Source organism: Physeter macrocephalus, chromosome 20, assembly GCF_002837175.3.
Source record: "Physeter macrocephalus isolate SW-GA chromosome 20, ASM283717v5, whole genome shotgun sequence".
NCBI classification, from domain to species: domain Eukaryota; kingdom Metazoa; phylum Chordata; class Mammalia; order Artiodactyla; family Physeteridae; genus Physeter; species Physeter macrocephalus.
Genome location: NC_041233.1, coordinates 54573124 through 54599057, shown reverse-complemented (window position 1 = coordinate 54599057; position 25934 = coordinate 54573124). Strand labels below are relative to the sequence as shown.

Sequence of the window (25934 nt, the reverse complement as noted above, 5' to 3'; positions counted from 1 at the left end):
TAAATAAACTAAAAAAAAACCCTTCTGGGGTTTCTAGTGGCGGTTGAAATATTCCCACATGTGGTCATCAGAAAATGAGCCATTCCTTACACCGTCATGGGAGAAGCTCCTTGACTTCTAAGGTGTAGGAGTTCATCCTGCTGTGTGTTTTAGAATCCCTCCCCCGCCTTATTGTTTGATGGCAGCGAATGCCTCTTGATCACATCCAAGTGTGTGTCTTTCACTGTGCCTGATTTCTGAATCATGTTCCGGTTGCTTGGCTCACCACTTAGGCCCATTACTCATTTGAGCATAACTGTAGTAAATCATTTTTCCAGGTCAGTATGATAAAGGAGTGGCGTGCAATATTTTCTGTGTCATGTGTGGTATGTCTTATCTGAGGAAATCAACTTGAACATTCAACTTGAAATGTCTCTCATTACCCAAGTCCTTGCGTGACAGATTAAGAGCTTTTAGGACAACCAGTCACAACTTTACATAGCCTGGTCCAAGTATCATGTATCTCACTGGGTTTTCAGTGTTGGAGAGCTGAACTCTGTTCCTGTTGCCTCTCTACAGCTCTTGCTCAGTGGTGCTGGTTACCGAACACTGGAAAATCAAATTCTGAAACTCTATTATGCCCTCTTTAGAGTAAGGTAAATGCTTGTTTACTCGACTTAAAAAAGCCAATCCTTTTTTTATTAGTAACTTTTAAACTTGATTCACACCTTTCTTTTTGGACCCTAAAATTTTAACCCTGTCAGTCAACTAATTAACATCCTCAAAAGTTAGTTACACATGCAGGAGAAAAGGGATATACAGTCATCCCTTGGTATCTGCAGCGGGGGACTGGTTCCAGGACTCCTGTGGATACCAAAATTAACAGAAGCTAAAGTGCCTTATATAAAACTCAGTAGTACAGTTGGCCCTCCGTATTCACAGGTTTCACATCCATGAATAGGGAGGGCCGACTAATTATATACGTAATAGGGAAGGGGCACTACTCACATTTACCTTTTCTCTAAGGCCTTTGAAAAGATCACGAACGTGAGAAAGCCCATAATGCCTTTCTCTTCTAGTAGGAGCAAGTAACACCATCTATAAAGCTCTTATGAAGTGCCTCTATGCTAGCCATTGGGTAAGGCACGTTACCTACATAATCTCCAATCTTGACAACCTCTGAGAGGGCTGGTATCCCCAGTTTACAGAAGAGGAAACAGGCTGAAAACGATAACAGAAACTTGCCAGAAGGTACACTACTAAGTACTGGAACCCAGATGAATGTTACTGCAACTAAATCGATTCTTATTCCAAAATTTAAGTACTTTTAAGCATCTTGCTTTTCAAGTTTAGTTTTTTATTTGATCTACACATTAATCCTAGGAAGACCTTTAGTAATTTAAGTCTCCAGTAGCCTGGTGGGATGTTAGTTTACTCAGCTTGTACTGAATCTTAGACCAGAAGTTGGTAATTTTGTTTGATCAAGTGCTCTTCACCCAAATCAGGCTGGATCAGCTTCGATTAATACTACTCTATGTCCTGACACCACTTGAGTTTACAGCAGTCTCCATTCCTTGCAACTTAGACTCCTGGCTAGAACTCCTGCCTTATGGGCAGGAAAATAACAGAAGGGCAGCCTCATTTACCATTATGGCTAGGAGGCCAACAACTACTATCCCTCCAAGACAGTTTTTCTTAGCCGGGGTAGCACATCAGAATCACCTGTGGAGCTGAACAAACCCTAAACACCCACAGGTTCACCCATGAGATTCGTGAGCAGAGCTAGGGCACCTGCAGTCTTTTTTTCCCCTGCACTCTCCCTGCTACCCCTTTACCACTTACTTATAGGCACTTTTGAAGTTCACCTAATCCGGGCTGAGAACCACTTTTCCAAGGCACAGAAAGAATATTCTCCCTGTCTCTAGATTAGCACATATCACCATTACTACATATCAATCACTGTTTGGGCATAGCTATTCAGTCAGCTATGAGTACACTCAAAAAATTTTTGAGCATTTGCTACGTGTTAATCACAGTACCAGGTACTGGAGATTCGAAGATAGAGAAGACAGCATGCTGCCCTAAAAGCTAAGGTAAGTAGGGGAGACAGGCACACAACTAACATGTAATACAATATTGCATGGTTAAGCGTGAGAAAATCTGACCTGGTTCGCAGCAAATCAGAAGGACGTTACCCAGTTGTTTCAAATGTTCTTATGACACTTTTTAAAATTACTGTTTGAAATTATAACATTTCCGTATTTGTTTACTTTCATTTGTCTCCCCTCCCACCAATGGTCCCCTCCCACTAGAATGTAAGCTCCACAAGGAAAGGATTCTATCACGTTCACTGCTTTACTCCCTAGTTCCTGGAGCAGTGGTGGGAAGAGGAGTTGCTCAAATATATTTATATAATGAATGAATGATGTCCAACAAGCACTTATAATTAATTAACCAATGTCAATTTGGAGAGCCTCTAATTGCATGCCTGAGGTTTCTGTTCAATACTTGGAAAAATGAGGCACCATGGTACAGAAGGAAGGGCCCAGCCTTTACAGTAAAACAGATCTGAGTTTGAACACTGTTCTGCCTCTTGATGTCTTTGAGATTTATTAATTTTTCTAAGCCTTAGTTTACTTATCTGTAACATGTAGAAATAATTGCTACTTTTCCGGATCACTGTGAAGTTCAGAGATAACATAAGTAAAATGGCTAACACTGTTCAGAAAATCAATTGGTAGCATCTTTCTACAAGGCAATAAGGGAGAATCTAACCAAAAATTTAAATGTGCATATTCTTTTACTCAGCATTACGCTGCTAGGAATCTGTTTTGCAAAAGAATCATAAGCATGCACAAAGATATATGGTATAGGGATTTTCTCTGCAGCACTGTCTGTAAAAGAAAAAAAGTTTAAAAATATCTATCAATAGGAGACCGATTATATCAATACAAACTACACTGAAGTATCTAGCATTAAGTCCTGGCATTTAGTAGATACCTGATAGAAGGCAATCAGTTATATAATAACAACAATAATATATAACAGTAATATTGGCGTGTACTAACCACTTTTATACATTTCTTCCTCATAATAATCCTATGAGGTCATACTATTCCAGATGAGGAAACAGACTTAAAGAAATAAAAATAATTTGCTCAAGTATCAGTTCAACATCCTGATTGTTATAGTACAGCATATTATTATTTTGCAAAATGTCACCACTGGGGGAAACTGGGAAAAGTGCGTAAGGGATCTCTCTATTATTTCTTAAAACTGCAATTACTTACAATTATGTCAATAAAAATTTCAATTAGAAAAAACAAAACAACGTATAACCTGGCTTAAGGCAACTAGAGGACACGAACCCGGGGGGATGACTCCAAAGCTTACCCCAACCATTCTCACTTCACAGAGAAGACATGGGCTCCCTAACATCTCAAGAAGTGACATAGTTCATCTCTCCTTTCATTCTCTGCAACCTCCCCATGCTTAACCCTCATCCTTTGCTTGTCCTCAAGCTTGTGTGTACATTCCTGATTCTGCACTTTGCTTGGGCTTCTCTCTCTGCTCTGAATATCTTCACCTCACATATCTTAGTTCTTTAATTCCTTTCACTTCATGTTACAAATCCTTTCCTGGCCACTTCACATGATAGTGTTCTGTACCTCTTCAATTCAGATTTAACATTTCCTGGAGTATCTACTGTAACAGTAATACTTTGTTTACCAAATTACTTTCAGAATTACTCACATGCTACCTGAATCACATGTGTCCCATAATTTTCACTAAACCATAATCTCTCTAAATGAGGGAATGTATATAAAGTACTTAACCTAGTGCCTGACACATAGCAAGTACTCAATAAGCAAAAGTATGTACCACAGAATATACAAAAAAGATTGGCAATTAGGCATTGTCTAGAGCAAGAAAGCACATAACACGTCTGTTAATTGGTGCCGCCAGGCAAGACCCTGCTCTAAATGTCATGACATTTTAGATTCTTTTCCCTACTCAATATAACAGAAACCATAAAATTCTTTTCGTAAAAATGTTTTCTTTGTCACAGCAAAAAATACATATTTATAAGACTGTCAGAAAGAACAGGCTATTTCCACCATCATACAGTTGGTTTGCTGGTGCCTCCAAAAGAAATTTATCACTCAAGAGAATGAAATCCACTGAACGATTCACAGGAAAAACGTTCTGCCTACAGAGTAAGATTTTTCTAGAGGTGGCTGCTGGCCAGCCCCAGGTGCCTGAATGAAGACAACGGCATCCTGATGTCACTTTCACACATGTACTCTTGGAAAGAGCTTACTCCCACGCATGGGGTAAAGTGTGGCTTCTTAGGTCTGTAAGAATTCAGGCTGTACTCGGGCCACTTTCCGGAATTCTTTTGTGTGGGTCTTAGGGCACTGCATCTCACACCAGCTGATGGGAACCATCTGGACACCTGGAAGGGAAAAGGTGGAGTTGGAGATGGGACCCCAAATATTTGCTTGAGACCCTTCTCTTTTCAGCTGGGTATGAACTGAAGTGTCACCAAGCTGCCTAGCGAACCTCACCTCATACAGAAAAAAACCTTGTTTATTCCACTGATTTATGGAGTCAGTGCCTCTTTTCCTTAGATTATATAAGGAGAATCATTCTAATCTCAGTAGTAAGTATCTACACTAGTATTGCTTTTTAGATAATTAAAAAACAAGGGAAATGAGGGAAAACAATGGACTAATCCCAAACCCTAGCTCCCAGGTAAAGGTAAGCATGTGGAAGCATGGTCAAACTCACCCGATTCACTGTGGGCCACCACCACTCCCAGCTCATTTTCGGCAGTGGTTAGGAGGTAGTTGGACTGCGCATCACCTAGGGAGATCTAGTCACATCACATTGGTAAAGGAAAACAGAGTTATAAGCCTTCCCTCTCATAGCCACTTGAGTGGTTTCTCTACTTCCATTTCTTCTTTTGACAAAGGACCACAAGTCTGAGGGGAATAAAGGATACCACTTTGGCCAAGACAATGTCCCCTGGGCGGAAACTCTTATAAATTTCAACCTGTAAAGAAAGAACAGGAGTGTTAAGTGAAAGCTCCGAATCAGGTCTACATGAAACTATTAACACCCCTGGCAGAACCAGCCTACTTCTAATCTCAGAGGGTAGAAGTCATCACTACTCAAGTCAATCAACAACTTTTACTGTTTGTGGCATCATCACATAAATGAAAGATTTTGAACTCAGTAACCTGATCAGGAATCTGACTTGGACAAAAGTACTATAGTTGCTCTGAAAGGCTCCAGAGTAAGTCTGAGGAAACAGCAATGAATAAATACGTGGCTTCAGAGGCAAAGAGTAAACTAGCCCCTCTCTGGTCAACAAAGTGAACAAAAATGATATTGAAGAGGAAAGGGACAGTGAAGTGAATCTCACACCTTCCAGAAGGGAACACCTTAAAGTTCCTTGGACTCCACATTTCCACAGACCTTTCAAATTCACTGGAATAATTTAAAAGGATCCTAAAGTCTTGAAAAAAAAAAGAACCAACCAACAACCTTGTCTTTTTCAGTAGCTCGGATGTCTTCTTTGCTATAAAGAAGAAAGAATTAACAGAAAGGTTAATTATCTGTGAGAAAGAATTATCCTGCAGACTCCTGGCAGACAAAGAGCTACAAGAGCAGAGAGAACAAGTCCTAATGGGGACCCAGCTGCCACCCAGAGGAGCAGGGTGAAGATGTATCCCTAGTCCTCTCCTGGAGGAGAAAACCACACTTCCCATTCTTGGATCACACAGAGCAGCAGTATCAATACCTCCCACTAGAGAAAAGTGGATCAGATTTAGCAGGGAAGGATAAGGAACTTCGCTGCCTTAGGAGAGCTTGAACAGAAGCACCACAGAACAACACAGAATCCTGAGGCTGGAAAGAGCCTCAGATGTTAAATTATCTAGCTCACAAGAATTGTTTGTCCCTTCTCAAGAACCCATAGGAAAAAAATTTACCATTTCACCCACTACCCTTTTTATTGTTTTACAGTCCTTGGGTTTAACTGATATTAAATTCAAGAAAGAAACGTACTTCCTAAAATGCTTTCTACTTTGTTTGATATGAAGCATCCCTACAATGCTAATCTCCAGCTTAGCTCAACCCTTTTTGTTTTATTTAAAGCCCTATCTCATTAATATTTTCCTTTTTTCCTAACTCACAGGTTTTAACGTTTTCTTTGGCTACTACCTGGGGAGAATCAAAGCACAAAAGAAGAGAGAAATGGGCAGGAATAGAGAATGTATGTAATTGTTCCTAAAAATTCCAGGCTCCCATTCTATCCTAATCTCATTCCAGGTGCTGAGGCAAATATGAAGACAAAAATACTTCTTACCGGATAGTCCCTCGAAAAGAGTTCTTAAGTGGCGTGGACCCCACATATAGGATGTGTACTTTGGCAAAGCGTGAATTGATGCTAGAGACCTGTAGAATAGAGACAGGAGCAGCGTTAGAGTGAGTATTAGTCGTTGGCAGCTGAAGGAGGCAGGAATAAACTAGGAAAGACTAGGATTTTGGTCCAAGCAACCCTACTAAGTATAGAATTTAAGACAAGTTAACTCCTACTTATTCCCGTATAAGTCATATTCGTAAAGTGGAATAAGAGCCACTCTGGCCACTTAAGAGTTACTGTGGAAATCAAATAATATGGAATAGATTTTGAAAAATATACAAGTCTAACATAAATACAAAAGGGTATTTATAGTATATAGCAAATCTAGCTAGACCTTTAACAGATCTTACTATGAGCCCTGTAGTGTGAACAGAATTTAAGTCTCCATTTCAGCTGCTGCATAATATTTAGATCACTGCCTCTCCAGTTATTTTCAAAATAACACACATTCTCTTTCCCTTTCTGTTTTTTTTAAATTTGGCCACGCTTTGCAGCTTACAGGATCTTAGCTCCCTGACTAGGGATTGAACCCACGCCCTCAGCAGTGAAAGCTCGGAGTTCTAACCACTGGATTGCCAGGGAACCCCCACATAGATTTTCTGCTGGAGAAATTTATAGAGAAAAACTAAGAGCTGAAAGTTAATTTAACTGGCAGAGAGTGGGGATGGGCAGCGAGTACTGATATATTATAGTTACTGACCAGTACCGCATTAATCTGTACTTCCCCTCAAAGACTTTATCAAATCTTTTGTTTCTCTGCAGAAAGAGTTTTGCTTCAGATGTTCAAAAATGGGCCTTCTGGGACTTCCCTGGTGGCGCAGTGGTTGAGACTCCGTGCTCCCAGTGCAGGGGGCCCGGGTTCAATCCCTGGTTGGAGAACTAGATCCCACATGCATGCCGCAACTAAGAGTTTGCATGCCACAGCTAAGAAGCCCGCATGCTGCAACAAAGGAGCCCGCGAGCCACAACTAAGGAGCCCGCCTGCCACAACTAAGGAGCTGGTGAGCCACAACTAAAGGAGTCCTTGAGCTGCAACTAAGGAGTCCACATGCTGCAACTAAGGAGCCCACCTGCTGCAACTAAGACCCGGCACAACCAAATAAATAAATATTAAAAAAAAAAAAAAAGCCACAGCTAAGAAGCCCGCATGCTGCAACAAAGGAGCCCGCGAGCCACAACTAAGGAGCCCGCCTGCCACAACTAAGGAGCTGGTGAGCCACAACTAAAGGAGTCCTTGAGCTGCAACTAAGGAGTCCACATGCTGCAACTAAGGAGCCCACCTGCTGCAACTAAGACCCGGCACAACCAAATAAATAAATATTAAAAAAAAAAAAAAAGGGCTTCCTTATCACCCTTTGGTGCCACTGTCTCCCAGACAAAAGTAAAAAATAACAAACTCAGGGAATCAGCTCTGTGAAAGAACTATGCAAGCTTGAACTTGACCTCATTGATCATTATCCTAGAAATCTCTAGACCAGCATAGTCCAGTAAAACTTTCTGTGATGATAGAAATATTCTGTGTTGACCAATATGGCAGCCACCAACCACCTGTGGCTATTGAGCACTTGAAATGTACCTAGTGGAACTGAGAAAATAAATTTTAAATTTTGTTTAATTTATTTAAATTTAAATGGCTATATGTGGCTACTGGTTACCATATTGGACAGTGCAGCTCTACAATGATCATTATTTCAGCATTGGACAGTAACCTAAGCAGGGAAGTTAGGACCAACTTACCTTACAGGTTACAATAGCTCCCACATGTGGCAGTAATTGGGACTCTGTTTCTCTCATCACAGATATGACAGGAAGCTACAAAGAGAACAATGAAACATGAATATCCTCGCTAAGTCTTGGGTAAAAGTGTCTGTGGCTTGATAATAATATAGGAATGCCTTGGGCCACAGTTGAGGTCACAAGGGCAGGTGGACTACAGATTCATTTGCAGCCCAGAGCAGAAAGCCTTAGAAATTTTAGGCTATAGGACGGCCAAGGGGCCACAGGAAGCAAGTTGCTAGAAGACATAATCTAACCATTTCAGATGAGTTCTCAGTTTTCTGGTGATTTTCTTAGAGTTTTTTGGCATACAACTATAATGCCTGTAATCATGGATAATGTGACTCTTTCCTCCAAAGTTATACCTTTCTTTCTGTTTGTCATTTTATTGGACAGGCTAGAATTTCCAAATAAATGTTATATTATAGTGGCCATACTTGTTTACTTCTATTTTAAGGGAATACTTAACAGAGTTTCCTCTTGAGCATGGTATTGGCTATTGATGTAGGCAAGATATTTTTGAGCCTCATTTTTTATTAATCTCTCCCTTGTTCACTATGCCTCAGCTCTCCTGGCCTTTTTTTCAGTTTCACGAATTCACTAAATTTCTTCCCATCTCAGGATCTCTAGTCAACCTGTTCTTTATGCTCACCCACTCAACTCTTATTTATCCTTTAGATTCAGGTTAAATGTCACTTCTGACTAGGGTGGGTTTGCCTATTACATGTTCTCACGGTACCCCATAATATTCTTTCAGAGCAGGAATCACATTTGTAAGCATATATTCATTTGAGCATATATTTGCTTACAGTTTGTGTTTGTGCCCCCTGATAAGAGACCATGTGTATCCGACTCATTACGACATCCCTAGAGGTCAGCACTGTGCCTGGCACATGAAAATGCTCCATAGATAGCTATATGTATTGCTATGAAATGAACAAACTTTCAAATCCTAAGGAAATTCCCAAATTGATCGAATAAAAAGTCTCTCATTTTATAGATGAGGAAGAACCTAAAACCAGAGGGTTTAAGTTTCTTATCTAAAGCAGAATCAAGGCTTAGTCAATACTGAAGTGTTCTAACTCTGAATCCTCTTTCTACTATGCTCCCTGTCTTTAAGCTGCTCCTTCAAGAACTGCTTATCTGATCCTGAGCTAATCGTGGATCAGCCTCTGGAACCAGGGAGAATAATATTACTCATGCATTCAACAAACATCTACTGAACATTTATCTCTTGCTAGGCGTGGAGGTTATGGGAGTGAGGCCCGCTTTCATGGAGTCTACGGGAGAAGGGTCTAATGGGGAACTTACTGATATAACTGAGTGTTTAATTACATGCTGAGCTTAGTGCTTAGAAAGGGAAGAATACAGCTCTTTGTGAGTGTTCAACAAAACAAACAAAAACAAAACTTTTTTCGACTAGTGGTTGTCTAGGAGAGCTTCTCTGAGAAAGTGATACTAGTGAGGCTATCTGAAGGGTAGGTAGGAATTGAATAGGCTAAGGAAGAGAGGAGCGTGTTCCAGTCGGCGTGTGTACAAAGGCTCTGTGGCGCACTGGCGACACTGAAAGAAGCCAGTAGTACTAGATAGCAAAGAGTGAGGCTCGGGTAGCGGAGCGAGATAAAGCCGGAGAGGTAGGCGACATTCGGACAGGATTCAGCTCACTGCAGGGCTGAGCTCGCCTCCACTCTTCCCCCAACTTGCTTCCCCGAGTGTCAGCAACACAACCAAGCCGGACCAACAAAACTGTTCTGTGATGGCTAAGTGCCCGGCAGCGGGGACCACAGCTGTTAAAACTTAAGAGACCAACTTCTTCTACTGAACGAGGCACTGAGACGCGCCCGCAGGTCCCCTGCCTAAGAACTGCGAAATCAAAGGCAGCCTAAGAGAAGGGCAGAGACGGAGAAGAGGGGAAGCCGCCCCCTTTACCGCGCCGTTCTCGCTGCTCTTTATCAGGCAGCCAGCAAGCGACGAAAAGATGTAGCCATGCCGGGTGTAGGTGCCGCTGCCCGGGCTGCCCTCTTCCAAGTTACACAGACGTTCGCCTGCGGAAAAAACGCTGCATCAGCCACGGGTCCGCAGAAGCTGTTGGTCGTCGGGCCTTCCTGCCTCCGTCCCTGCCCAGGATTCGCTCTGGGCACCGCTGACTTACCGGGGATGCAGTACCTCACGGGGGGCGCCATGACTGCCCCTGTCCCAAGTCCGGAGGAAAATGAAGCCGACCTCTCATTGGCCAACATCCAGGTGCAGTTCCACAGTAAGAAACGTGCCAATTGGTGAGCTTTATCACGTGATCACCGGGAGCTCCTCCTTGAGCTGTAAACTCCATTTCCCAGGTTACCCCGGGACGAGCCCGGGGGCGGAGCTCCGGCCCGCATGCGCTTGCGCTTGCGCTTACGCTTACGCTTGCGGATAAGGATGGGCGGGCGGCGGGTCCGGGTCTGGAGGCTGAAGCTGTGGGCTGTGGGCCATGGTTGGCTGGATTGAGCCAGGCCGGGCCGGGGCGCCGAGCTGGAGGGGGTGGCAGTGAGCGGCGGCGGAGGCTGCAGGCTTCGATTTGGCTGACTGGGGAGTCGGCCGGTGGCAGGTAAGAGCGAAGCCGCGGCCTTTGCTGCCCGGTCCTTTCCCTTTTTCTAGGGTCGGGCCCTGTTCTGGGGCCTTGTGAGTTCCTGCTCTGCACGGCCTTGCCCTCGAGCCGGGCGGAGTGCACCCTCCGGGCAGCCTTAAGGCGCGGAACTGGAAGGTCAGCCCACCCAGCTCAACCATTTCACAGATTTGGAACTCAGCCCCAGAGATAAGAGTTGACTTGTACAGTGTCTCTAGAGACCAAACCGGTACCCAATTTATTTTACTTCCTGCACATCATACTTTGGCCACGCCAGCCTTTTTGAGAAATAAAACCTTTCCCTGGTTTCTGTAACTGCAGCTTTCCGATCTTGCTGTCGGATCCTGTCAAGCGGAGCGTGTTAGTCTGGAAGGGAGGTCTGCACGTGAATAAAATGCTGCTCTTACTGATGATTGACATCTGCTGCTTGAGGCTGTAAACATCCTGAGAACAGCCTTCGTCCAAATGAGATTTGTCGACCTTCTTCTCAGTTTCCTCTGCCTTCTGGTGGCTTTGGAATCTGTGTGTGTACTCCCACCCCCACCCCTATGTTCCTCATATACGGTTTCCCCTGGGAAGGAGATGGTGACTTAGACCCTTGGGAAGAGGGGGGTGCTGTGGCCTGCAGTCCCCTCTGATCTGGTGGCAGATGTCACTAAGTGGCTACTACTGAGGGATCAGAGTGCTCAGAGCTTGTGCTGGGGGTGATAGCGAAGCTGTGCGTGCTCTATTTCCTACCCTGTTCACTTCCATCACCACCCCTCGCCCCTACCACACACAATTTTTTGAGCTCTGCTTTACCTCAATTTCCTGAGATGAAATGTTCAGTTGTGGCCCCATGGACTACATATCTCTTCTCTGGCATTCCCATACCCCCCAAACCCCACTAGCTAAAATAAGGGGTGTGGCGGGCTTGGCTTCAGATTTCTTTTACACAAATCTGATCTTTAGCTCTGCACCTACAAGCTTTTGGCTTACGTTTGGGTTGATTTCTGGTTGGATTAGTTTTTAAAAATGACTTCTAGCTCTTAAGTGCTATGATTCTAACAATGGTTTTCATTTCTCAGAGGACACTTACTTAGTGTTATCATGTTGGCAGGAGTGTCCTTGCTGTTATTTGTAGGACAGATAGACATCTGACCAGCCTTTACACTAAAGCATCCCTCCAGTTCATTCATTCAACAAGTATTTATTGAGCACTTCCATGATCCAGGTATTGCGCTAAGCACTTTATAAACATTTCGTTTAAACATCTTACCAAGTGTATATATAGAATCATAAAGAGGTAGAGCAGGAAAGGGCCTTAGTATTTAATCCTACCCTCTCACTGAATGGGAACACAAGAAAATTGAGTCCCAACAGGGTTTGGTGATTTGCCCAAGGTCACAGAACTACTTAAGGGCAGAATTGAACCCTAAGTAGTCGAGTTATGGGGCAGGTGAGAGTTGGTAAGTCTAGTCCTTGAGGCAGGCATTTCCTGTAGAGCTCAGTAATTCTGGAAGTGGTTGAGAACAAGCTGAAAAGTGGAGAATCAGAGAAGGAAGATTTTTTTTGTAGACAGGAGAGATGGCATATAATTCATGTTTATTACAGATGAGGAATGCATCTTATTTGCAAACTATTGTTATAAAAAGTATTTTAGTAAATAGGAAACGCTCTGTTAGCCATAGAAAGGGAATGAACAATGGTGCGGATTACCTAAGTCACCTGGATTTGCTGTGGGGTAAAATGTTTTGTCCCACTCTTACGTTAGATTTTAGCTGTATACTATTCGAAAATCCATGCTTCAAGCCAAATCATGATTCCACACAATAGGAGTCCAACTCAAAGGAGGTAGGAAGGAGTTTGAGCTTTTCCTTTTTCTTTTTTCTACACTGCCCCTTAATTCTCTTAGACCCTCGGAGGTGATGGGAATGGCCACTTACTTTATCCTGGTACAGAGAGTAGGTCCCTACTGAATTGTCTGTCTTCTCTTTGCTGGCCTTGTCTGCTGGATTTCTCTTTGCCTTAGGTCTTTAGAGGGCTTGTGGAAGGAGGTAATTAAGTTTTCTTTGAAAGGCCTCTTGTGGGGATGAGCCAGGGTGCAAGGAGAGTACCTTGCTCCAGTTACTGAAATGAAACCACCCCTACAGTGGAGCAGCCTCCTCCAGTTTCTGCTGGGTTTTGAGCTGCCTGTTAAATAAGTCAGTGGAGTTGCTGAGGACAAAGTAGCCGTAGGAGAAAATCAGATAATTTCCTTTCTGGTAAAGCCTTTAATCTGCAGAATTGATGAGACTGTCATCAAAGGAATCTGTGTCTTCTGTTCTGGGCGTTGCCCGGGAAGCTGACCTCCTGTGGCTATTAGATGAGGTAAAAACCACATGGAGGAGGTGAAGGCGCTTGCAGAGGAGCCATGCACAGGGCTAAAGGGCTGGGAAGGTTGGTTGGGAAGCTTGGGGCCAATGGCAGCAGCCGCAGAGAAAGCTCTCGAGTGTCCACCTAGAACAGGGCGGGGGAGACTCCTCACTCAGGGGGCAGCCCTGTGGTCTTCAGGAGCCACCAGCCCTCCTTCCACTGCCAGTGCCTCCTGCCTGTGGTGGTGTTCTGCTCTGAACACCAGAAATTGTCTTGGCTTCGGTAAGCTTGGGGTGGGGCTGGGACTAGAATTGGAGACAAAGCATCTTAGGTCATGCAAGGCGTAGCTGAGCTGTCCTGACAGGAGACAGGGACTCTCATGCCACGAGGCCTGTAACGTCAGCAGGAAGGATGAGTATCTTTTGCCAAGACTCAGGTAGCACCAGGGAAGATCTAGGTGCAGGATTCACATGCTGTGAACTCACTGCCCCACTGGCTGTTCCTGGTGAAGACAATTGTTAGGAGGTAGGCCAATGGGCCAGGGCAGGCAGGAGACGCCGGGACAGCCCTGCTACGGTGGCCAGGCCCTCAGAGGCACATGGATGGCTTTGTGCACGTTGGTCGGGCTCCACCCAGTGGTCTGTCTACACAGACAACTCCAGAGACCCTGCTTTGGCTTGGAGCCACCTCCCTGCTTCCCGCACCTACTGACTGGCCCCACGGGCCTCAGTCTTAGGTCCTCGCCTCTAACCTCCCACTGGCGGGGCAGGGAGGGGCAGGACCCAGGCTGGCCCCTCACAGGTGTGTGCTCTCCTAGGAGCCATGCGGGGCCAGCGGAGCCTGCTGCTGGGCCCTGCCCGCCTCTGCCTGCGCCTGCTTCTGCTCCTGGGCTACAGGCGCCGCTGCCCACCTCTGCTCCGTGGCCTGCTTCGGCGCTGGCGCTATGGCAAGGTCTGCCTGCGCTCCCTGCTCTACAACTCCTTTGGGGGCAGTGACACCGCTGTGGATGCTGCCTTTGAGCCTATCTACTGGCTGGTGGACAACGTGATCCGCTGGTGTGGGGTGGTGAGTGATGCCTGGGGACAGGAAAAGGGATGTTTGGGGGTAGCAGAGGGACATGTGTCTGATGGACCTACACTGGGTTTGGACCCACACTGGCCTCCTACCCTGGGGAAACTCCCGAGTCTACCCTGGGTGTTGGCGAGCTCTCTCACTGCGTCTTCTTGACCTCCCTGGTGTCGGCAGGTGTTCGTGGTGCTGGTGATCGTGCTGACCAGCTCCATCGTGGCCATCGCCTACCTGTGTGTCCTGCCCCTCATCCTTCAAACCTACTCAGTGCCACGACTCTGCTGGCATTTCTTCTATAGTCACTGGAATCTGATCCTCATCGTCTTCCATTACTACCAGGCTATCACCACTCCACCTGGATACCCACCCCCGGTGGGTCCCCGCTCAGGGGCATGGGGGAGGGAGAGAACTGCAGGCTATTGGAGCCAGTCCCAGGAGTGCGGAGGGAGAGTGCCTTGGTATTTTGGAGGTACGAAATCGGTGCTGCCACAGTTGTCATGGTGCTTTTCTCCCTCTGCACAGGGCAGGAATGATATCACAACGGTCTCCATCTGTAAGAAGTGCATTAACCCCAAGCCAGCCCGAACACACCACTGCAGCATCTGCAATAGGTGGGTCTCTGGGAACCCCAGCTGTGGCCCTTTTGCTGTAGCTCTAGGGTAGAACCTAGACCTGGAATTTGACAGGACATATATGAGGCACCCGTCATGTGCCAGGCAGTGTGCACTCTATATCGGGACACCTGGTCCTCAGGATGGTCCTGCAAGTTCCGCATTTTTCACCGCTTGTGGAAAGTGAGATTCAGAGGGATGGGCCAGGGTAGGCAAGAGGCCCCGAGTTAGCTTGTCCAGTGTCATGTAGCCAGTGAAGCAGGGTTTGAAGCAAGGCCTGGCTCTCCTCAAAGTCTGTGCCCTTTCCACCTCAGCAGGATGCTGGTCCTTATAGGAAAGGATTGGCACTGACATCTCAAGATCCTTGGCCACCGTAACAGAGCCTGTGTCCCTCCCTCACAGGTGTGTGCTGAAGATGGATCATCACTGCCGTATCCTTTTATTATCTCTTCTGCCTGAGGCCTCCTTCTTTAGCTCCAGAGCACTGCAGAGGTTTAAGGGCCACAAACCCAAGGCTTCTAGCATCACCCTGCAGAGAACACTGGGCTCATGAGAAGTTTGTAGAAGAGCAGTTTTCGGGGCTGACATCTCCTGGGAAAAGCAGGAGGCTTACATGCTCTCTGGGATGGCTCTTCTTGGACAAGGCACCCATCCCTAACAGCTCTTTCTTTTGTAGACTGTCGTGCTAACATCTATTGGATGGAAAGAGATGTTTGGTTCAGTGGGTTGTCCAGTGGGTGTCCAGATAGAACCATTGGTCCCTTGCTGCTGTCCCACACAGATGTCTGGTTAACCCGTTAGGTTGAAGTATTGGCAGACTCATTTTACTGAAGGATTTCAGTTTTCATGATCTCCTGATGGGACTTGTGAGGGCTTTGAAAAGCTTTAACACTTTCACCTCAACTTCAAGGAAGTCCCATATTTTCCTGCCTTTGGTGACAGGAAGCCTTGGGCTTGGATGATGTCAGGAACCAAGGATGAACCAGAGAAACCTGGACACCCCCTGAAGTTGTGTGTTTGGTCTTGTCCTTAATCCTGCCCCCACCAGCCTGGCTAAACAACTGTGTAGGCCACTATAACCATCGGTACTTCTTCTCTTTCTGCTTTTTCATGACTCTGGGCTGTGTCTACTGCAGCTACGGCAGTTGGGACCTTTTCCGGGAGGCTTATGCTGCCATCGAGGTGAGCCTGTAGTTAGGAGCAGGGCAGCTCAATAGAGAGCACTTTGGGGTGTGGAGTCCGTCCCTAAGGAGTGGGGCTAGTAGCACCCCCCATCCTAGAGGCCTGAGAGTATAACCAGCACTGTTTTCCATCCCCTTAGAAAATGAAACAGCTCGACAAGAACAAACTACAGGCGGTTGCCAACCAGGTGGGCTGTCCCCACCCCACTGCCTCCTGCTGCTCAGGCCAGGGGTATAGAGTTGCTGAGGCAACTGGGGCCCACCTGTTAGTCGAGTTGTAGAGGCTGGAGTAAGGGGCCAGTCGAGACTGGATCGGGGTGTTTCTGGGCATTGTCGGCCGTGGGCAGACTAAGTGGCCTAGGGGCAAGCTGGGAGTCCCTGGCACGTGACAGTTTTTGGCTCTCTGTTCCATTATCACCTTCTTTGGGCTGAGCAAGGGCTCTGCCTTGGTGATGGCCTGAGCAGCAAGGAGCCTATGTTAGTCTGTGTAATGGGGTTCCAGGGGACAGAGGTCGGGCTGGGCCAGTCTGACCATCCTTTGTTCCTGGTCTGTCTGCGTCTGCAGCAGGATCGTCCCTTCTCCCCTGGCCTTTTAGGACTCCTTATTCTGAGCAGATCTTGGGCTTGTGATTGTGTCTCTGCTGCCCTTTCGGTCCTTAGTGGGGCTCACAGTTCTCCCCCTCCAGTTATTCCATTCTGGGTATGGATCTCGTCCCCTCTTGGGGATTACAGCCACACAGTTCTAGCTGGGGAGTGGAGTGGCTTCCCCTGGAGCCCCATTTGTGTTGTCAGAGCTAAAAGCCCAGGTTGGTCCCTCCTGTGCTTTACCATCCTGTCCAGACCTGCTCTGCCCCGTGTTTGTCCATGATGATGCCGCCAGCTTGGTCCACCCATCTGGCTGCTGCCCTGACTCCTCTGTGGCTTAACCCCCTATTTTCTCATCATGGGCTTGGATCACTTCCCTGCCTGCAGGTGTTGGGCTCTGGTGGAGACCAGTGGAGCAAATGATCCAGACTTTGCTGTTTTCTTTTTCTAGACTTATCACCAGACCCCACCACCCACCTTCTCCTTCCGAGAAAGAGTGACTCACAAGAGTCTTGTCTACCTCTGGTTCCTGTGCAGGTATCTTTAACTCTCATTTTTGACAGTTTGAGGGGCAGCTTCAGAAAAACCTTTTTCAGTGCCACCCAGGCAGGAAACCATCCCTGTGTAAACTGCTGCTGTTTTTATTCTCACTTAGGTTGGCAAAGAGTAGGGCTTAATTTTCTTCAGCATTTGGGGGCAGGGAACATTAAAGATTTGGCATTGAGTGTTTGGTATGTGCCAAGGGAAGTTAAACTCCTACTTAAAGGGTAGGTGAGGAAAATTGCAGACCTGAGGGGTGAGGTGAATTGTTCCATGATACACAGCTAGGAATGGTAGAGCTGGAATCTGAATGTTGTGCCATTTTATTCTCATCGTTAGTGCTTTTACTACCTCTTCTGTCTCCCAAGCATGGGTATTTTAGGAAATATATAACATTTTCATTAGTAATAGACTTATTTCCCCATCTTCCTTTCCGCGTCGTTTATTCTTAGCCCACATTGATGCTTTTTCATGGATGCAGTGAAGTAAAAGTTCATCTAGAACACGTATGCTGGGAGTTAAGGCAGACTTAGACATAAGTCCCTAGGCAGTCACTGTTGCTCAGCTCAATTTCAGACCTACGCATGGCCTCTAACTCCCTCCACAGTACCCCACAATCTTTGCCCCTCTTTTCTCAGTTCCGTGGCACTTGCCCTGGGTGCCCTAACTGTATGGCACGCTGTCCTCATCAGTCGAGGTGAGACTAGTATCGAAAGGCACATCAACAAGAAGGAGCGACATCGGCTGCAGGCCAAGGGCAGAGTGAGTAGGGCCGGGAGTGGGATGGAGGGATGGGTAGGTAACTGAACCTGCCATCCTATAAACAGAGGCCATGTTCAGGGCCAGCTAAGGCAGGCATCATGAAATCCAGAACTTGCCTGGCCAATTTAGGCTCAAAATTGGTTTAAGGAAAAGGGTTCGTAGAAACATGTTTCTCTTTGCTCTAGGTTTTTAGGAATCATTACAACTATGGCTGCTTGGACAACTGGAAGGTATTCCTGGGTGTGGACACAGGAAGGTAAAGTAAAATATTTAGACCAGCGCTGTTCATTGAACTGTGATGAGAAAAATATTCTATACCTCTGCTGTCTAAAACATTAGCCACTAGTCACATACGGCTTTTGAGCACTTGAAATGTGGCTAATATATCAGTGAATTGAATTTTTAATTTAATTTCATCTTCACCAATTTAAATAGGCATGTGTAGCTAGTGGCCCCCATATTGGTACGGTAGCAGGTGACTACGACAGAATCCTTAGAAAGCTGTTCTCGAGAAGGGACCTCTAGTTAGGGTATGCTGGCCACCAGTCACCTCATTGGTATGGCAGTGTCTGGATTTCAAGCACACAATTTGTGGGACTGAAGTCATCAATTTGTGACAGAGGTCCTAAGACAATAAATGAAGCTAGCTCCCTCAGCCCAAGAGACAAAGGTAAATCATTCTTCAAACTGCAACTACTGAGGCAGTAATAAGTAGGTGACTGTAAGTACCTGCCCTCTTCCTTTTCCCGTCCTATTATTCCTGCCTGTCACTGTGCTTACAGTGGCCCCTTAGAAGTTTAGCTCAAAACCTCTAAAGGCCTTCAAGGCACCAGAGGGCACATTTATTGGACAAGATTGGAACTTTTATTGCTTTTGCGATGAATGCCAGGGTAGCTTCAGACTACCTTGATATATCTTTGCTGAAGAATGAGGCTCAGGAAGGAAGACTAGGAAGTCTTAGATCTCACAAGTATTTCTGTCTTCTCTTATAGGCATTGGCTGACTCGGGTGTTATTACCTTCCAGTCACCTGCCCCATGGGAACGGAATGAGCTGGGATCCCCCTCCCTGGGTGACTGCTCACTCAGCCTCTGTGATGGCAGTGTGAGCTGGAGTGTGTCAGCCACAACTTGAGCACCACCCTGCTTCCTCCATTGCCTCAAGGGCCTCCAAGGATAGCTTCTTGGAATCCTTGAGCAAAAAGAGCCAGTGGGCCTGCCTTACAGTACCATGCAGGGACAGCTCAAGGACCAGTCTCCCGGCCATGGCGGAAGCAAGGCATGATGTGGGAAAATCCTAGGACTGATGTCCCTTTACTCAGGCAAACAGAAGTTCCAGCCCCAGACTGGAGATCAGGCAGCTAGCAACCTTGCCGGGTACTGACCCCGACCTCCTCCAGCTTACAGCACTGGGGTTGGCTACCACCTCTTCCACTTGCCGTCTGAGAAAACACCTGAATGGTAGAGCTGAGATCCTGGCTTCTCAACAGGGCAAAGATACCAGGCCTACTGCTGAGGTCACTGCCACTTCTCACGTGCTGAAGGGAGCAAAAATAAAGGTATTTGATTTTTTAAAGATATGTAGCTTTTCACTCCTTGCCTTCCTTGTGGGGCGGGGAAGGGGAAGGTCAGGGTCAAGGCCTAGTGAGTGGGTGTCCTGGTCCTGCCACCTCTGCCCCACTTGGAGGGGTTGGATGTCCTGAAGAACTCCTGGCCAATTCCTATCAATCACTACTGTTCCTCTAGCTTATGCAGTGTTGCTTCTGGTCATGTACTGCTGAGGCGTAAGTGGAGAGAGGGAAATAACTGACGGCCCCATTACCAAAAGAATCTTTATTCTCCAGCAGGTACACACACGCCACCATCCCTGGTCCTCAGGGCCACACTCATCTGTATTCACCATCAGCAGCATATCTCACTTTTTCTGACATATAAATCGAAGAGCCCCAAGACCAAGATCATTCTTCAAACACAAGTAGTCTCACACTCAGTTACTTCACAAATCCATTAGAAGTCAGGATTCCTATGTTTCTTGTACAGCCATGCGACAGAGGCCCAGCGTTTGTGCGGTGTCTGTGGGAAAGGCAATCAGAAGCCAGTCATCTCCCTGCTTTGGGCAAGATGGCTTGATAGTTAGTTAGTAATTTCAGGTTAGATTGTCTGTCAGAACAGTGTAGGCCAGGATGGAGGGCTCAGCTGCCAGGGCTCCCCAGCAGAAACCTGTAGGCAAAAAGAATGTTGACAGCATTAGTGGTGAGGCTCATTTCAATCCCATCTCTCCCCATGACCTAAAAACTCACCATTCTCCCCTGGCTGACACTGCTTCCTTACGCACCAGTCTCTTCTTGTCATCCAGGGGTTTGGCTAAGGCCCGGATCACCTGCAGTTTGTACGGCAGCAGCTGTGGAGTTAGAGGAGCTAATCTTAGCCGTGTTCAACCAAGACAACCAAAAAAGCTGCTCTGACGCTACAACTGATACTCTTCGCATTCTTCTTTAGTGATTCCAGAGAATGCTATGTAGCAGGCTGGCCATTCTATTTTAGGGTAGTCAGGAAATCCTTGCCTATCTGTACCCTACAGTGCATATCTCAGTCACACAGCAGGGTGGCCAGTCCCTCTTGACTAAGGCAGAAAGGTATCTCTGGCTCTTCTAAGAAGCTTCCAAGCCAGAGAGGGACATCTGCGGTACTCACCACGGGGGTGGGCAGGTGAGTGACAGCGTGCATACACTGCAGTGCAGCGATCCGGACAGCCTGGAACACAACCATAAGGAGGTGAGGGGAGACCCACGAAGGGGAGATGTACAGGCCAAAGAGCTGTGGAGGCTCAACGCACCATGGAAGGGCTGGAGCTGAGGTTTAGGAACTTGGTGACGAGGGTGTCAACGTGAAGACTCATGACTTGGGGTGCTTCCAGTAGAAGAGGCTGAAGGCAGCTGAGGGTGGAGAGCTGTACCACAGAGTCGGGGCAGGACAGGGCCTCCAGCAGCAAGGAAAGCAGCTAAGGGGCCACAGGAAAGGTGGGATGACCACATCTTTGACGAGCCTGCTTCTCCTCCCCTTTCTAGCCCCAGCTGGGGGACAACGGCTTGGTCCCTGCTTAGAGGCTGTGACTGCAAGGCTTACCGTGGGCAGCTCCGGCAAGAGCACAGGCTTTGGCAGCCTGTTAAGTACATGAGACAGACCCTTCAGGTAATTTGGCTTCACATCTGTAAAAAATGGAAAAGCTTAGGGGAAAAACTGGGCTCAGACATAGAGCTTAAGAATTCAATTCTCATCTCTGGTGAAGCTGGGACATTAGCCTACAGAAAGTTTTTTTTTTTTTTTTTTTTTAAAAAAAAAAGCCCTTCAAGCTCAGAATAGCCAATATATGCCAATCAAAGGAAAAGAGTGGGTCAAGAACCTAGATGTTCAGCCCTTCAGGTACAGGTCACACTACAGCTCTAAAGAAGCACTCAGGTCCTAAATTGTTTTAGAGACTGTGGCCTGACCAGTGGAGAGGTCTGTATATTCGAGGACTTTCCTTTAGACTCTCCTCACCTCGAGGAGCAGCATGGAAGCCCCGGACCAGAGCAGGCACGTTATCCGTGAAGAACCGCTGGCGAAACATGATCCGCACTTCAGCATGGCCAGCACGAGTCAGCACATCAGTGCAGTCAGACATGAGCAGAGAGAAGCCATCAGCTGCTGCTGGGCCTAGTTCTGGATCACTCAGGAGGCCCATGAGCTGGAGAAAAGAGAGCCTTTGAGGTACGTCAGCGGGGAAGAATCTTAAATACCCAAGAGGAGGACAGCAGTCATTTTTGGGGAAGAAGAGGATCGACAGGGAAGTTCCTGTCTAGGTCCTAGGTTCTGCTGTCTTCAGCAAGGACTTACCCGGTCTGTAAGGCAGGAGCTGAGAGGATGATATCTAAGCACTAGGGCCTTTGTGACCTGTTATCAGAGAGAAAGAGAACAGTTAGGGCATGACACTCAAACCTTGAGAAGCACACATGCGCTTCAGGGTTAAATGAAGAAATTCTATTTAACCAGACCAACTGCTCTAACTGGAATCCATTCCGACTCCTTACCCAGAGAAGCAGTGTGAAGGCCTGACTACGATAGGGCCCAGAGCTCAGTCCAGCCTCCACTTTGTCCACAGCCAGCTGTAGGAATTCATCCAGCTGTTGCCCTAAAAAGGAGGAAATGCTGATGCAGAGGCTACATATGTCCATTTTACCAACAAAGGTGTAATCATTTAAATGTAGAAGCCATTAGAAAAAACCAATATTGTTTTGGTTGTGGATTTGGCCCACTCAGCTCTAGGACACCAGCATGAGAGCCTGGTATTCTCATAATGTAGGGGTGCTGGCATTCGAAAAAGAGTTGTCTACTTCTAATAGAGAATTACCCCTAATAGCTCTTTGTAGGGAATAGGATGACAGAACTAGATAGAGCACTCTGCTTGAAGCCCTTATCTTATGTCCTATAAAGCTTTGCCCAAGTCTGGTCTTGACTCTTGTCTCACGGGCTGTCCCTTGGAAAGCCCTATTAGTGATATTTTAGCTAACTTCCTTTAAAAAGAGAATGAGAACTAAATGTCAAGATTTCATCAGGAGTTGATTCAGGGAGGCTCCCAACCCACAGCCTCACTCCAGTACCTGCAGGATGCTTGTTCAGAAGTCCTGCAAAGCACTTGGCAGCAGCAGTGGAGGAGAAGGGGCAGCTGTGGCAGCAGCTCAGCTCTAAAAGTTCCCGCATGAGTTGGTTCAGCTGAGGGATTTCCACCTATAGAAAACCTGGCCATGTCATGGACCCAGAGAACACTTGAACTCTAAGAGACACCCAGGAGAGAGTGGCAGCAGGGGCCAGGGTGGATGGGAAATAAATTCTCCAGTGGGAAAAGCAGAAAATCAGCTTAGCTTGTGACAAATTTCAGCCCAGAAGTCACCCAGGATCCACCTCCCCTGGTCAGGGTTAAACTAGGGTACTCCCCAAATGTTGTGGTCACTTACATTTCGAGGCAGGGAGCAGACAAAGGCCATAAGCAGTGCAACCAGCCGCCTCTGCCCTGAGGAGCCATCCTACAGAGGAAGAAGAGCCCTATCAAGCCTGTCCTGCTAGCAAGAGCCTGGTCTGCCCTGAGGATACCCATCCCAGGTTAGCCCTAAAAATCTGAAGGACAGAAGTCCCAAGATTCTCCCCCATCTGATCCATCAGACCCTTACCTGGAATGGTTGGAATCTGCCAGGGAAGCTGTTTTCAGGCAGGAAGGAGATGTTGCCATCCAGGAAGAGGGGCACAATGTGGGCAACGCTCTGGGCAGCCAAGCTGGGGGTAGAGCACTAGGTGTCACCGAGGAGCCAGGGTTCTACAGCAGCCCTGGGGTTCCTGGTAGTCACTGAGTCCGTGGGCCAGAGCATGATCATTCACACCTTCAACAAATACTAATTCAGCACATATATGCCAGGAACCATTCCTGTTCTAGGCCTTGGTGAACAAGACAGATCAAATCCCTGTTCTCCTGGACCTTACGATCTGGCGAGAGAACTCGATGTGTACTTCAGAAGTGCTCCACAGGTGACTCTCATGCACATCTGCAGCTAAGAAGCATTAGTCTGTGGCCCCCAGTCCATGATGCTAAAAGGCCCCTTCTTTCTTTGCCAGCAAGACTTAACAAAACAAAAGCTGCCTCCATATTTCAATCTGGGTAAAAGGACAGCTCAAAAGGAAGTTATTTGCTGCTGCTTCCCAAGCATTCTGTCCTCCCTGGGATCAAGTCACATCATGATTATACTCACTCAGGGCTCAAGTGGGTGGTGGCAGTGCCAATGACAGACACCATGGCGGCCAAGACCTCATCCTGCAACAGCACTTTTTTCAGAACTGAGTGCTCCTTCTCTGCAAAATCAAAACACACACACACAATCACAGGCCATGACTATGGCTCAGATGATTAGGTCCTGTCATCATCATGACTCTGGGCCTTGACTCTAGTTACAAGAGGAGCAGTTTTTAAACTGTCCTCTAGTAGTGCTGTAGCCCCGAGAAGCAGCAAGGCACCAGAAGCAGGAGTGTGTAATGCAGGCCACAGGGAGCTCCCGAGAACTGTGCAGTCTTTTGGGCAACAGTGGAAAATAAGGCTAGCTAATATGAACATTCTTAACATCAGAAATGTTAGTCTTTTCAAAAACTTAAAGGTAACATGGATTTATCTTCATGGGTCCTTTTATACAGCAGCTACCACACATACATACATTACTGTTGCCAAGCAATGCACATTAACTTATTTAATCCTTACCAACTACTCTGTGATATAGATATTACTCTCTATCAACCCCATAAAGTGAGGAAACAGAAGCTTAGAAAGGCTATCTTCATCTAAGTTGGCAAGTGGTAGAGTTGACCATGAAACCCAACCAGGTCTGCTTGACTCCAGAGCCTAATTCTAACTAATCTAATTACACAGCAACTAAAGGGGGAAAAAGTGTGCATCCTTTTGAGTGTTGCTAACACTAGTAGATTTTGGTTCCTGCCGAAGGTCAGCTTGGCACCCTGTGCTTGAAGTGAAATCTCATTATGTGGAGACAGGATTCAAAAGAAGCCTTTGCTGGTATAAAATGCAATACCAGTGATACCCCGAGGGTGGCAGTGCTGTTCAACACCAGTGGAAGGCTGAGTCGGGAGGAGGGAGGAGGGAGGGGTGAGGTGGAGGAAGTTACCTGGCATGGAAGCCTGCACAGCCAAGGCAAGCAGGCAAGGTATAGCTGTCTGATGGAAATACCAGCAGCTCTCGGGGTCTTGCTGGCATTTTTCTGCCACCTGCTGGAGACTCTGACAGACAGCAATAACTTCACTTGTTCCTGCAACCGTATTCCCTGTGTGGTGAGAAAGTTCTCTGTAAGGTTTTCTTAAAAGCACTTCCAGGTCTGTCACATACAGAATATGGGAAGAATAATCGAAGATGAGTAACTAAAGAGACCAAGAGTGTCTTATAAAGAGCCGACTCATTTTATCCAGGAGCTGAGACCTGCCCAGCCAGCTCTGCAACAGAAGCATTCATACACAGCTGATCGTTGAACAAGGCGGGGGTAAGGGGAGCCAACCCTCCGGTACAGTCGAAAATCCACGTGCAAGTTATAATGGTCCCTCTTTACACAGTTCCTCCATATCTGCAGTTCTGCATCTGTGGACTCAACCAACCACAAGTATGTTGTACTATATAGTTTTTACTACTGAAAAAAATCTGTATACGTGGACCTGTGCTGTTCAGACTTGTTTTGTTCAAGAGTCAGCTGTACATTCTCATTTAGTTTTCATAACAACTCTCTTAGAAATATCATTTCCCCCATTTTATAGAGGAGGATGTGGAGGCACAATAAATTACCAGTGGTTTTTCCAGGGTAACAGTGAAAAAGTCAGGAATCAAACCCAGGCCACGCTCTGAGTCCAGTGTTCTTTCTACTTTACATCAGGTGCTGGATCATCCACAAAGGGCCGGACAGTGCAGAGTGGGGCACTTAGGGAATTAGTGAGGTTCCACGGTGTGCATGCACAGGTTCACAATAGCAACAGCTGCTGTCACTTATGTCACTTATGAGGAGCAGCGCTTCTCAAACTCCAGAGTATGTACAGGTTACTTGAAGATCCAGTTAAAATGCAGATTCTGATCAGTGGTGCCTGAGACCTGCATCGGCAGGCGGGCTCTCAACCACTGCGCCACCAGGGAAGCCCTCTGCATTTCTAATAAACTCCCAGATAATACCCGTGCTGCTGGTTGATGAACCCTATTTTGAGTAACATGGCCTTACAGTGGTGCTTTTCTTTTCTTTTTTAAAAAATTTTATTTATGTTTTTGTTTTTGGCCGCGTTGGGTCTTCGTTGCTGCACACAGGCTTTCTCTAGTTGCGGCGAGCGGGGGCTACTGTTTGTTGTGGTGCACGGGCTTCTCACTGCGGTGGCTTCTCTTGTTGCAGAGCACAGGCTCTAGGTGCGTGGGCTTCAGTAGTTGTGGCGCGCGGGCTCAGCAGTTGTGGCTCACAGGCTCTAGAGTGCAGGCTCAGTAGTTGTGGCGCACAGGCTTAGT

At 46.7% G+C, this 25934-nt stretch overlaps 3 protein-coding genes across 10 annotated transcripts in view; 1 reads left to right on the top strand and 2 right to left on the bottom strand.

Annotated features, from left to right (window-relative positions):
• Positions 1 to 4016: 4016 nt before the first annotated feature.
• Positions 4017 to 10439, bottom strand: EXOSC1 (exosome component 1). 2 transcript variants are annotated; one of them, XM_024121277.3, is made up of 8 exons: positions 10338 to 10439; positions 10115 to 10230; positions 8147 to 8221; positions 6353 to 6441; positions 5523 to 5563; positions 4985 to 5035; positions 4771 to 4855; positions 4017 to 4435 (listed from the first exon to the last, which is right to left on the bottom strand). In XM_024121277.3, exons 4-8 carry the CDS (start codon positions 6396 to 6398, stop codon positions 4329 to 4331), a joined length of 330 nt encoding a protein of 109 aa, XP_023977045.1. In that variant the 5' UTR covers positions 6399 to 6441; positions 8147 to 8221; positions 10115 to 10230; positions 10338 to 10439; the 3' UTR covers positions 4017 to 4328. The 2 variants fall into 2 exon arrangements, with proteins under 2 accessions (XP_023977045.1, XP_007126240.2); XM_007126178.3 differs by having other exon boundaries at positions 5530 to 5563.
• Positions 10440 to 10583: 144 nt separating this feature from the next.
• ZDHHC16 (zinc finger DHHC-type palmitoyltransferase 16) lies at positions 10584 to 25507 on the top strand. Of its 6 annotated transcripts, XM_028480893.2 has the most exons (14): positions 10602 to 10772; positions 10959 to 11019; positions 11112 to 11314; positions 13942 to 14189; positions 14370 to 14564; positions 14715 to 14803; positions 15206 to 15234; positions 15852 to 15985; positions 16125 to 16172; positions 17021 to 17106; positions 17748 to 17871; positions 18057 to 18127; positions 18864 to 19428; positions 24869 to 25506. In XM_028480893.2, the coding sequence occupies exons 4-13, from the start codon at positions 13947 to 13949 to the stop codon at positions 18976 to 18978; spliced, it is 1134 nt and encodes a 377-aa protein (XP_028336694.1). In that variant the 5' UTR covers positions 10602 to 10772; positions 10959 to 11019; positions 11112 to 11314; positions 13942 to 13946; the 3' UTR covers positions 18979 to 19428; positions 24869 to 25506. The 6 variants fall into 6 exon arrangements, with proteins under 6 accessions (XP_054937186.1, XP_028336694.1, XP_028336695.1 ...); XM_028480894.2 differs by lacking the exon at positions 10959 to 11019; XM_055081211.1 differs by lacking the exons at positions 10959 to 11019; positions 11112 to 11314 and having other exon boundaries at positions 10584 to 10772.
• Positions 19696 to 25934, bottom strand: part of MMS19 (MMS19 homolog, cytosolic iron-sulfur assembly component) — a 28170-nt gene continuing 21931 nt past the window's right edge. For both annotated transcript variants that reach the window (XM_028480891.2, XM_028480892.2), the window contains exons 26-30: positions 20996 to 21078; positions 20706 to 20870; positions 20564 to 20623; positions 20170 to 20270; positions 19696 to 20089 (exon numbers count right to left, since the gene is read on the bottom strand). In XM_028480891.2, coding sequence (XP_028336692.2) covers positions 20062 to 20089; positions 20170 to 20270; positions 20564 to 20623; positions 20706 to 20870; positions 20996 to 21078 — 437 coding nt within the window. In that variant the 3' untranslated portion in view covers positions 19696 to 20061. The remainder of the gene's footprint in view (positions 20090 to 20169; positions 20271 to 20563; positions 20624 to 20705; positions 20871 to 20995; positions 21079 to 25934) is intronic.